The sequence below is a fragment of the Jaculus jaculus genome, chromosome 11, assembly GCF_020740685.1.
Source record: "Jaculus jaculus isolate mJacJac1 chromosome 11, mJacJac1.mat.Y.cur, whole genome shotgun sequence".
In the NCBI taxonomy this organism is placed as follows: Eukaryota; Metazoa; Chordata; class Mammalia; order Rodentia; family Dipodidae; genus Jaculus; species Jaculus jaculus.
In genome coordinates, this window is record NC_059112.1 from 4,628,025 (window position 1) to 4,641,298 (window position 13,274).

Genomic DNA, 13,274 nt, shown 5'->3' on the forward strand with positions numbered 1-13,274 from the left:
TGAAGGTAATTAGTGAGTCTGGATAATTGTCATAGGCCTAGTTTCCTGAGAAACACAGTTTGGTTTTTTTTTTTTCTGTAGGAGTAGATGTATTAACTTAAGTACCCTCTTATTTAGAATTCATGGTGTCTTATATAATTTATTCAGCACCAAACCTTAACTTTAGCCAAAATTAAAAATAAATATCCTAACACTATCCAAACCCCAATATTTAGGTTAGAAATTAGCATTAAATGGATGCTTAGTGTATCCAAGCTTATCAGTAGGGCTACAAAGAATACTATGTGATTCCAAAGTAACCTTGGTGAAGTCTCAAGTTAGAGTCGTGGAAGGACTGGCTCCGGGAGTTGGGACCATTACCTTTACTGGGATATCCGTCAGGTCTTGCTCAGCAGCAGGTCTTCCTTGGCCTCTTCGCTGTTGAGAAGACCCAAGATCAATAACCGAGACTAATTATAGGGTAGTAGTACCTTGAGTGACATTCTACTCTCCTCCTACTTTTTACCCGGTAAGAGGATGACAGAAAGGAAGGATCTCATGACAGCAGGGTCATTGTTGGGTCAATATTAGCGAATGCATTGCAGAGGGGGAAACAGGGTTACTGGTCATGAAGACTGAAGAAGAACTGTGCACATGTTCTTAAAGATTCTTTTGTGCTTATGAAGCTGCAGGAGAATCTAAAAACACAAATTACACGATTCGCTAGTTTCACCCAAATTCAAAATTCAAAATTAAAACTAGCCACAGTTCTTTTACATTTGAAGTGTTTTCTTTAGCTAAAGAACCTGAACTTCAAGTGACTATGTCTAATATGGTCTACAGTTAGTCTTTTTGTTTTAGAATCATAATTACTTATTTTCAAAGATTAAAAATTGACTCTCTTTTACATTATTTGGTCCCTTTGTATAAGTTTAATTCTGTATGAACATTTTAATCAGCGGGGATCCTTTGCCTTTTAGCCACAGCATTTGTCCCTCATTATGCTCATGAGACATCACTGAATACATGTGGACAGGTTGGTTAACCTCACATAAATTAACTGGTGTTTTGTAGATTTATAAGTTTCAGTCAGGTAGGTATGCTGTTTTGGATTGAAAATATTAGACTATCGAGTTGGGAGTAATTAATTATGTTTAAAGGACAGCTCAATTCTGACTTAGAGTACTGATCTTACAACCATCAATGTGGTTCATATTTTGGTACAATGTAGTTACAAAAATCCTTTGCCTGGGTAATTCAGGAAAGAATGTCTTGTTCCATTTTCTGAGAGTGGTGTTAACTATGACTTGAGTTGTGGAAATAGATGAAAATGTTCCCAGGATTCCCTGAAGAATTTCCAGAAGAGAAGCAAGAAACAATGTTAGCATTGTGCATCGTTCTGTATTCCTGTCTGCTTCTTGGAACTATTATGTGTCTTAGAAAGTCAGGAACATTGGTTCGAATTCTAGAATGCCTATGTGGTGTCTACACAGTAAACTGAGATCTTCTGTTTCTCGGAATAGTTTCTTTTGTTCAAGGAGAGATGGCAGAGTTTCAAAGTGGCTCATGCACTTGCAAATGCAGTAAGTGCACCTAGCTCATCTGGGCTGTTTCATATCCCATTTTCTTTGGTCAAGTGGCAAGTGGAGGCCTACAGTCTGGTCACTCTTCGAATTATGTTTTATTCCATGATCATTTCTCAGCTATTTGTTTAGGAATAATATTGGTTTTCAGTTGAGTATTAAATTATTTAGTACACAAATACTGAGACTCAGACATTTAAAAAATTTTATTTTAGCAGAAAAACGTGTTTCAAGAATCCCTGAAAATGCTGTAAATACTTTGCTCCACAAAAGTCACCTCTGCAGTAGAATTAACCATCCCTTCAGATGGTTCTCAGGCCACTGGAGGGCTGTGCAAGGCTGGTGTTCTCCCTGAGCCCCGTGAGTTACCCATGCCATGTCTCAGGGGTGGGTGGGGATGTCGATGGTGGCCTTTGCGAAGCACATGCCACCTTGGCCATTCTTCATCTACTGCCATCTGGGAGAGCTGGCAGAGTTTGGAGTTGAACTGAGTTCACTCTAAAGAGGAGCTCTCCTGTTGGTCCAGTGCTCATCACAGGAAAGCAACAAAAAGAGCAGAGGTCCCATGCCTAATTCTCCAAAAGAACAGGGTAGTCCTGCACAAGGCCCCTCCCTTAGAGATCTTTGCCATGAGAACAAACTCAGAAGCCCTGGCCCCGCGCTGCATTCTTCCCGGACGCAGAGTCTTCATCTGGAGCGTCCCTGGGCGGCGGGAAGAGCCCGGAGGGCTTCCTAGTACGTCTGCCCACAGCGTCCTTAAGGCAGCCGTAGGCGTTGTGGTTTGTCTTCCTTGCTATAATGTTTTCCTGTTCCAAACAAAAGTACTCTCGCACTTCTCTCATTTCTCTCTGTCCTTGGTATCATTTTTGGTTGACTTAGCTCTATTCCTGTTGCCTTAAATACCATCAGCATGCTGTGACTTCGCTCATCTCCACTGGATGTGAGCTGGATTCCCCCAGCCCCCAGCACCAAGGCGTCGTGGGCTCTCAGTGCGCCCCGCTCCTAGATGGGTGCTCTCCTGGGCTCCACTCGGCCCCAGCCACTTGGTGCTACGCTGCTCCCAGTGGCTCAAGGGAAAATCTGACGTCTCAGATTGTGTCTTTCTCTCATCCGTCTATAGAATATACTCCTATTCTCCAGTATTATTTTTATTCTCTCGCCAACCACTGCCATTGTACACCTGAGCCATTCCAGTGGTTACACCTTGAACACTTTACATACACTATATTAATGCTTTTTCAGTCATTCTTCACACAATTATAAAAATATTTTGAACATTATTTACATGACTATTTTCTTGCTTAAAATCTTTTAATGACTTCCTGTGGCACTAAGAATACATTCCAAATTTCCTGCCAGGGCCTATTGAGTTTCTGTGTGATTTTTCCTTGGTCCCTCTTGCTTGTACCACTTTTCTTCTCTCACTGTCCGCCAGCTTTGATGACCTTTCTGTTCTCAGCATCAGGCACTTTCTGCTTCTATTCATGGCCCTAGCATGTTGTCACTATGGTTTTCTGTGTCATCAACATCTGCTTTTCATCAGTCAGGCTCAGCTTGGTTGTCTACTTTTCAGATAAGCTTTCTTCACACCTTTTCTGAATAGTTTCTGCTCTTTTATTTTGAATTTTATGTTCTTTATGACATGTCAAAATGTGATTTTTTTTTTTTTTGGTTTTTCAAGGTAGGGTTTCACTGTAGCCCAGGCTGACCTGGAATTCACTATGGAGTCTCAGGGTGGCCTCGAACTCACAGCGATCCTCCTACCTCTGCCTCCCAAGTGCTGGGATTAAAGGCATGTGCCACCACACCCGGCTCAAAATGTGATTCTTTTACATACTTACTTATTACTGCTCTGTTTTCTTCCAGTAGAAAACAAATTACAAGTCTGAAAATAAGTAAATTATTATACAATAGATGCTGAATTATTTGTTGAGTAAATGATTACCAAGTTATTTGTTTTAGGTGTGAATTCATACCTTACCTGACACTGATAAATCTGAATCTTTAAGGGCAAGAATATACTCAGAAATTTGCTTACCTAATAAGCACCCAGATAGCACTAAAGCAAGATGACAGCATAGGAATCACACTTTCTTTTGGACGAGATCAGAGCTTTTTAAGTATGTGGTATAAATACACAGTGGAGGTTTATTCAGCCATAAAAGAATGAAATTATGTCTCATGTAGCAAGATAACTACAACTAGAGATCATTTTACTAGGTGAATGAAATGTCAGACTCAGGAGGACAAATATTACATGTTGTCTCTCGTCCATGGATTCTAGATCTTACATAGATGCATAAACCATATGTGTATACTATAGACTGAATACAGGAGAGGGGAGAGAAAGGGCAGGGTTGCATGAATGTGGTTAAAGTACACGATATGCTTGTGTAACCGTGTCTATGAAATCCAAGCCTGTGTACAATGGACATACACCAGTAGAATTTATACTAAGAGTAGCTTCTAAATGGAGCAGGCAGGTTAGCTGCTTTTGTTGAAGTTCTAAGTTACATTACAGAGTGGCACATATGGATAAGAGAGGAATTTTTCTGGGACTGAATTTCTTATGACATCTTAGCATTGCTTCTCCCCGGCTTTGGAGGAATCTGGACTTTCAGGCACACGCGTGGCCCCTGCTCCTCTTCCACACGGTGGAGACCAGATGCTTCCTTCAGCCGTCACTGGGAGAGGAACGCTGATTGTCATCTCCCTGCTCCAACCTTTTCCTGTGGTTGCCAGCAGCTGCCAGCTACCAAGGCTGGAACCAGGGTTTTTGTCCATAAGTTTCAGCTTGGCCTGGGTATGTTTGAACTAATATAAAATTCTGCATTTTGAATATGTTTGCTATCACATGAAGAAATAACTCAGCAAATGATAACCTGACCTTTATTTTTATTACGGCTTTAGTAGAGATGTGATTTACTGAATTAGATATACAATATTTGAAACCCTTCCCTTTGCTTCTCAGGACATAGGTGGTTCCTAAGGTTAAGAGAACTTTATATATTTATTAGAAACAGTTCTGAAATATTGCACTTCCATCTTTTTCTCTTTGTTAATAAATGTGAATGTCATTTAGCATTCCTGTTGAGGGCTGGGGTGTAGTTTGGTAGGAGAGCTCAGCCTAGCATGCCTGAGGCCTTGCATCCAGCTACCAGCACTTTAAGAAACCAAGTAAAAAGCAAAACCCATTACACTTATCTGATAAATATCCACTGGGCATTTACTCTGTGCTTGTCTACCTGTTAATAACCTATTTGTCCACTGAAGTTCAGCTGAGTTGCTCGTACAACCTTTCCTCATTTAGGCAGGCAGAGCTAGTTAATCTTCAGCCTTTTAAAGATACCTTGTGAGTATTTGATACTTATTACAGTCCTTGAGACTGTGTACATGCTTATTACATGCTTATTTCCTTTAACTAATCTACAACAATTTTAAGGACAAGTAATTATTTTTGTTGAGCTTAATTAGGATCAACACAATGATTATCAAAAATGTAAAGTTGGCTTCCACATTTTCTAGGTCAGCATTTTTATTTATTTAATTTTTTTTTTTTAATTTGAGAGAGAGAGAGGGAGAGAGAGAGAGAACTGGCAAACCAGGGCCATACCAGCTGCAATCGAACTCCAGACATTTGCGCTACCTAGTGGGCATGTGTGACCTTTCACTTGCCTCATTTTTGTGTGTCTGGAATAGGTGGGATCTAGAGAGTTGAACATGGGTCCTTTATTAAAAATATTTTTAAAGATATTTATTTATTTATTTAAGACACAGAGAGAGTGAGAATGGGTGTGCCAGGTCTCTTGCCACTGTAAACAAACTGCAGGCACATGCACCACTATCTGCCTCTGGCTTACGTGAGACCTGGAGAATTGAACCTAGGTCCTTAGGCTACAAAGGCAAGTGCCTTAATTGCTAAACCATCTCTACAGCCCTATTAAAAACATGGACCTAATAACCAAACCTCTCGAAGAGGAAAAAATTGATGAAAGCTGTTGCTCAAATTGATGGGAGACATGTTTGGTTGATTTTAGTAAAATATATATGCCTCATAATTATAGTAGTCAAAGAAAATGGTAGGATCTCTTTTCCCCCAGAAAGGCACAGTGACATGCTACAAGGTGAGTAAAAGTAAAGCTCGAACCGGAGAGTTAAGGAGATGTTTCAAAGCTCTAAAGAGCAGAGGGAAGGTAGATACTTGCAACCCTTCCCAGTCTCTCATAGTCCAGAGCAGCCATTGTTGGTCTGTGGTCTTGGTAACTCGGACTGCCTACAGCTCTGGGCCCTCCATTTCATTTCTCCATGCTAGACTGCCTGCAGCTCTGGGCCCTCCATTTCATTTCTCCATGCTAGACTGCCTGCAGCTCTGGGCCCTCCATTTCATTTCTCCATGCTAGACTGCCTGCAGCTCTGGGCCCTCCATTTCATTTCTCCGTGCTGGACTGCCTGCAGCTCTGGGCCCTCCATTTCATTTCTCCATGCTGGACTGCCTGCAGCTCTGGGCCCTCCATTTCATTTCTCCATGCTAGACTGCCTGCAGCTCTGGGCCCTCCATTTCATTTCTCCATGCTGGACTGCCTGCAGCTCTGGGCCCTCCATTTCATTTCTCCATGCTAGACTGCCTGCAGCTCTGGGCCCTCCATTTCATTTCTCCATGCTAGACTGCCTGCAGCTCTGGGCCCTCCATTTCATTTCTCCATGCTGGACTGCCTGCAGCTCTGGGCCCTCCATTTCATTTCTCCATGCCGGCCTGTCTCTAGTCCTACAGTGACCTCCAACATGTCAGCAGCCAGGCTGGGAAATGGTTGCTAGAAAATTAACCACGTTGTGTGAAGGACTGTTTGGTTTTCTTGCTGTCCTTCCCCAAGTTTTAACTGGGATCACTGACTTTAATAACAAGGAATCACTATTCAAATTTTTGAGGGGCCTGTAATTCCTGGAAATGTCCAGGGAGAACAGCAGGTTTCTTCCCCAAGTCACACCAAGTAGTTCCTTTGGCTGGTCTTGATGTTGAGCCACTTTATGCATGGGTGGGGGCCGCATCTGCACACGGACACTGAGGGCCTTCACTGTGAACAAGGCCGACCTTGCACTGGTGGAAACAATCTTTTTCAAAGAGACTTTTTCTAATTTCCTGATAGTTAGCTATGGAGACAAAGGGTGTCACTGTAACACAATGAAAGGCTCATTGTCCAGGGAGGATCTTACTGGATGAATTATGTCCTATATTGCAGTGTAGTGTATTTTTATCATACCTTTTACTTTCCTAGGGCTTTGCTCTTCAATATAGATCATGAGATTTATTGGAAGTGAAACTTGGGACAAGTTGTTCTGATGTAAAGTTCACAAACTTTTGCTATGTGTATTTACTCTTCATGTGAAAGAATAGATAACTGATAAACTGAAAACTCATGAAATTGATTCTACTATACAAGTTAATGTTTATTTTTATGATGCCATTATTGTTTTCCCACAAAGGACTTCATTTATGACTTGCTCTTTTAGGGACACTGCAGTTTCTATGGCAGAGTATGGTACCCAGTCAACCTCATGTCGCTGGGCTGAACATCCAGACTAGACACAGTTTATGGGAGGAAGGGAATTTGCCTAAAGCTTAAAGATTCAGGGGAGTTCCCTAATGGCAGAAGAAGTTGGCCCCCTTGCCGAGGTCCACACAGATAGAGCACAGCAACGTCCACCATCACCACAAGCAAGCATATTCCAAGAGCCCAGGATGCAAGAGCTACAGCTCTGTGCAGGTCTTCTTTTCTTGGAAATAGATCTACCCCAAACACAACTTGGGGCTGAATCCTAGGAGTTTATATAGGAGTTTACATAGGAGATGGGGATGTCGTATTCACAGTGACATCTCCAGACAGGAAGTTGGAGATGTAAGTTACAGGCTTTAATAAACTCCTGAATTTATTAGGGGACATCCCTTAAAACAACTACACAGGGTTAGTCAGGAAAGTAACCACTTGGCTTTTCTAACATTGAGTAGAAGAGAACTGTTAAAATTTAATTATCTATATTAAGATAATTTCATTCCTTGTAAGAAGGAACCCTTCACATTCTTTCACCTTGATATGTCAGATAAAGTTTTCTTTTCAGAAGTTGGAATATAGGGCTGGAGAGATGGCTTAGTGGTTAAGCACTCGCCTGTGAAGCCTATGGACCCTGGTTCGAGGCTCGGTTCCCCAGGTCCCACGTTAGCCAGATGCACAAGGGGGTGCACGTGTCTGGAGTTCGTTTGCAGTGGCTGGAAGCCCTGGCACGCCTATTCTCTCTCTCTCCCTCTATCTGTCTTTCTCTCTGTGTCTGTTGCTCTCAAATAAAAAAAAAAGTTGGAATATAATAGTTTTATTGTTAAATCCCAGCAGTTGAGTATCATCATGGGTTGCCTCAGCTTTGCTGAATACTGAGGGTATTATGGGAATGTATGCTCCAGGAACACACACAGGAGAGAAGGATTTCATACTGTGCATATGTGCACTTAACGAGCTTACAAAGGAGATGAAGATGTCATTGGGGGTGTGTACACTCCAGAGGTTAACATAGGAGATGGGTATGTCATATTGTAGGTTTGCACACTCCAGGAGTTTACACAGGACATGGGGATGTTATATTGTAGGTGTGTACACTCCAGGAGTTTACATAGGAGATGGGGATGTCACATGGTAGGTGTGTACACTCCAGGAGTTTACATAGGAGATGGGGATGTCACATGGTAGGTGTGTACACTCCAGGAGTTTACATAGGAGATGGGGATGTCACATGGTAGGTGTGTACACTCCAGGAGTTTACATAGGAGATGGGGATGTCATATTGTAGATGTGTACACTCCAGGAGTTTACATAGGAGATGGAGGGGTCACATTGAAGGTGTGCACACTCCAGGAGTTTATATAGGAGATGGGGATGTCACATTGTAGGTGTGCACACTCCAGGAGTTTATATAGGAGATGGGGATGTCACATTGTAGGTGTGCACACTCCAGGAGTTTACGTAGGAGATGGGGATGTCACATTGTAGGTGTGCACACTCCAGGAGTTTACATAGGAGATGGGGATGTCACATTGTAGGTGTGCACACTCCAGGAGTTTACATAGGAGATGGGGATGTCACATTGTAGGTGTGCACACTCCAGGAGTTTACATAGGAGATGGGGATGTCACATTGTAGGTGTGCACACTCCAGGAGTTTACATAGGAGATGGGGATGTCACATTGTAGGTGTGCACACTCCAGGAGTTTACATAGGAGATGGGGATGTCACATTGTAGGTGTGCACACTCCAGGAGTTTACATAGGAGATGGGGATGTCACATTGTAGGTGTGCACACTCCAGGAGTTTACATAGGAGATGGGGATGTCACATTGTAGGTGTGCACACTCCAGGAGTTTACATAGGAGATGGGGATGTCACATTGTAGGTGTGCACACTCCAGGAGTTTACATAGGAGATGGGGATGTCACATTGTAGGTGTGCACACTCCAGGAGTTTACATAGGAGATGGGGATGTCACATTGTAGGTGTGCACACTCCAGGAGTTTACATAGGAGATGGGGATGTCGTATTGTAGGTGTGCACACTCCAGGAGTTTACATAGGAGATGGGGATGTCGTATTGTAGGTGTGCACACTCCAGGAGTTTACATAGGAGATGGGGATGTCACATTGTAGGTGTGCACACTCCAGGAGTTTACATAGGAGATGGGGATGTCGTATTGTAGGTGTGTACACTCCAGGAGCTTACATAGGAGATGGTGATGTAATGTTGTCAGTGCATGTATTCTAGGAACTTACATAGGAGATGGTGATGCCTTATTGTAGATATGTAGATGAAGGAGAATACACTGAAGATGCAGATAGTACATTGTGGGTATATTTCAGAAGCCTGCATAGATGACAGGGGTAGTGTATTGTGGGTTTACTCTGGTAGAATACATAGGATGCAGGGATATAATGGAAATATTTTTAGCAAGCAAGGCACCAAAAGATTTTAAATAGTTGAAATAAGAGATTGGGGAGATGGCTCAGATGTTAATGGAGCTTGCTTGCAAATCCTGCTGGCCTGTGTTCCATTATCGAGCCAGCCACATAAAGCCAGACTGGATTCATTTACACTGACGAGAGACCCTGGTGTGTTTGCCCCTACACACATATGGTCATGTTTGTGTGCAAACAAGTAACTAAAAAATTTAAAAAGAGTAGAAATAAAATATTAAAGAAGAAGGTCAAAGTGTTGAGTGCTTGTTCTATTTGGAAAGTTTGGAGGGATTTTCAGTCTATGCTTTAATTGCCATGGAACCATTCATTTTGGCATTTTCAATTACAGTTTGCTTTAGTTAATTCTCATCCCCTCATCCTCTTTCCTATCCCTATTTCCTCCCCAATTCTCCTTCCCCCAACACTGACTCAATGCTTACAAGATAAATGGCATCTTCACAGTGAAACAGTGGACAGCATACTCCTTGGGAGAAATCATCATAAATAGGGAGGGGCACAGCTGTGTGAGATGAAGGTCAGTTACACGGGATGGGGGTGCTTGAAGAGAGTCAGTGGGTAGATGGGGGGCTGGGGTGGCTGTAGAGGGTTTTGAAAAGAATCTCAGTACTGGGAGAGGAAGTCTTGAAACCTTGTGCAGAAATAGATTTTACATGGTAGGCAATCAGGAACCTTCAATGTCAACCAAGCATATCAAAATGAGTTTTAATTAATGATTTGGAAGGCAATGCTGGTGAAATTGGGTGCTATAATAAAATAAAATGAGGTAGAACCAACTAGTTTCTGACACTGACTCAGAATTCTTGGAGTCCTGGCCTCAGAATTTATTTCAGCATGTCTGCTGCCAAAATGAAGGCAGAGTAGACCAGCCTCACATATTTATTTCTGCAATGCTCTACATCTATGACATATGTGGTCCACAGGACATGCATCATGTTCAATTTCTACAGATAAAAACTATGGTTTCTTCATGGCTTATGTGATGTAGTGACTTGAAAAATCTCTTACTATTCCATAAATATGATATATAGGCTTAAGGGTGTCACCTATGGTCTTCTGAATGCTTACATCTTTTCCAAGAGAAGCAAGTAGAGTCTTGATTCTACTCAACATAAGGTGTACATTTAGTTATTAAAATATGTTTTATCTAAGCAAATAAAAACCTGCCTGATTCACACACTCAGTGCTTCTGTATGACCGTAGCTGCTGAATAGATGTTTATTCAGGATACCCCAAGGCTGTTGATCACACCATCTGCACCCTACATGCTTTCTTTCGAGGGCCCATTGGTCAACACGTGTAATGTTAGCTTTCTTGTTTCATCATTACTTGCAATAAATAGAAATTCAAACATCCAGGTAGTTCCTTTTATGTTTATTGCAGAAGATTCCTAAAGATATTGTCTAGACAACAGTATGTGTTATTTCCAATGCATTGATTTTTCTGTGTTAACAGGAACATTGGTTCTTCAAAGCAGTAGATCTCATTGTTTTGCAGTAATCTGAAATAAATGATAGGCATTTGAGCATTAATTCAAATGGGGCATCCCTTAAGGAACTTGTAAGATTTTTGCATTTTAATCACAGTTATTGGCATAAAAGTGCACAGATCAAGGTTTGGAAAGCTTCCACTCAGGAAGCTTGAGCAGAGTCAGGGCAGCAGGCACAGACTTTTCTAGCTGATTTTTCTGCTTCCCGAAGCAGTCGTGTGCATCCCGACTTCTCTGTTGTGCAGCCTGCACTCTGCGGGCACACCTCGCAGTGGGTGGGCTGTGCACGTTGCTTTTGACATTGCCATGGTAGGACTTCTGCTGCAGGTGGGCTTTATCTTAATGTTACTCTCAGAAGACAGGTTTGGGTGTTTAGTATTAGACAAATGACAAAACTTTCTAAGGAAGAGAATGAAGTTTAGGTTTTACAAGTCCATCTACTGTGACCTCCACTTGGATTAACATTTTGCTCCTCTTAGCCCTCTAATTAATCTCAAAACACAATCACTGATATTGATAGAAAAATTTAAAACATTTTATACAATATTAATAAAGGAGGGCTTGTTACTTTTATGTGACAGGAAATAAGGTATTTAAACTGCTGTGCTGGTGGCTGATGGAGGGTTACATTATGTACCTCTGAGCACTGGCACCAACCGTTTCTACCACAGAAAAATATTTAAACGGGGTGGGGAGATGGCTTAGCAGTTAACAGCTTGCCTGTGAAGCATAAGGACTCAGGTTCAATTCTAAGGTCTTACATAAGCCAGACACATAGTGATGCAAGTGTGCAGTGTTACACAAGGCGGCGCATGCATCTGGAGTTTGATGGCAGTGGCTGGAGGCCCTGGTAAACCAATTCTCATTCTTTCTCGTGCACATGTGCATAAAAATAGGTCAGTCTGTTGGGCTTGCCTCAAAGGAAAAAAAAAAAAAAGAAAAATACTTAAAAGATTGGGACTTAATGGGATTAGCTAGGAACAGTGCAACATTTATTTTATTTGAACTATTCAGTCAAATCTACAAACAACAAATAATATTAAAAAAATAATTGTATTATGTATACTTACCACTGCCACTTTTCTCTGTGGTTTACTTTCCCACAGGAGGAGTGGGGTTAGGAGGAGCCGCAGGGAAGGGGAAAGGATAAAAGTAATATCTGAACCATGGATAGCCTTGATTGGGGAATGGTGGATACGGGCTAAATGGATATCCATACGGGGGAGCGAAAAACCGGGAGCGTATTTCATCACTATCACTGACCTGTTGAGAAAAAGAAAGAAAATTTGCTTTAGCCTTTATGCAACTTCTTAAGGCATATCTTTTCACTTGTTAAGAAGGTACTTTAAAAGTCTAAATCCATTTATTCTTTCAATGTGTAACATTAACAGAGACTTGATTCATTTACCTCAGTCTTGAAAATTATTTAGAGGTAACCATTTCTTTAATATTTTGGTGCATTACTATAGTTGGTATCTAGAGTGTCCCCTTGGAAGTTAATGGGAAGCTTTAAGAGGTTTCAGGTCACTGAGGGTGTTCCCATAAAGAACACCGTGAAGCTGCTGGCCTCTGCTGGCTCCCTGGCACCATGAGGCGAGTGGGCCTTCCTGGTTACACACTTCTGTCATGACGGACTGTTCCATCACAGTCCCAAAGCAATGGGGCCAAGTGACCCAAAGCAAACCTTTCCTCCTTCAAAGCTGGCTTTTCTCAGGGCTGTGTTACAGTAACAGAAACCTGACTAGTGAAGATCTCTTTCCTCTCAAGGTTTAATTATTTTTTTCTGCCATCTCTGGAATGGGCTTTGTAGAGCTAAGGTAACATGAAAGCATGAGAAGTGATGAACCTTTTAGGGTAGATAGCTGGTAAAATGTTGCAATCTAGTCATTGCAGAGTGACTCACATCTCAGTCTGTGTATGACCATCACAGGAGATTCCCTCTATACAAGCGGAGAGCAGTCTACCAATTTACCCTAATTTCAGGCACTCCCCCATCAGTGACCGCCCCCAATCCTAAATGTCTGTCTTATGCCAGTTCTCTATAGTTTTTAAGAATCTTTGCAGAGTCTGGGAGGTTTGGAATGTGTCTTTAACTAGTTTTATGGGTATTTCACACAGAAAGCTCATTTTTAAGAGGGAAAGCAACTTACACTTCGTTTTTCTCGTTCCTCATCTTGAGAGACCTAAAGTTCAAAGAGTGAATTAAACTTAATTT

The 13,274-nt window shown here is 41.8% G+C and overlaps 1 protein-coding gene across 1 annotated transcript in view; it reads right to left on the reverse strand.

The window, feature by feature from the left end:
* Window positions 1-2,203: 2,203 nt before the first annotated feature.
* Window positions 2,204-13,274, reverse strand: part of LOC101614427 (odontogenic ameloblast-associated protein) — a 33,933-nt gene continuing 22,862 nt past the window's right edge. The window contains exons 12-16 of the mRNA XM_012950334.2: window positions 13,210-13,242; window positions 12,164-12,322; window positions 6,548-6,710; window positions 3,544-3,564; window positions 2,204-2,355 (exon numbers count right to left, since the gene is read on the reverse strand). Coding sequence (XP_012805788.2) covers window positions 2,204-2,355; window positions 3,544-3,564; window positions 6,548-6,710; window positions 12,164-12,322; window positions 13,210-13,242 — 528 coding nt within the window. The remainder of the gene's footprint in view (window positions 2,356-3,543; window positions 3,565-6,547; window positions 6,711-12,163; window positions 12,323-13,209; window positions 13,243-13,274) is intronic.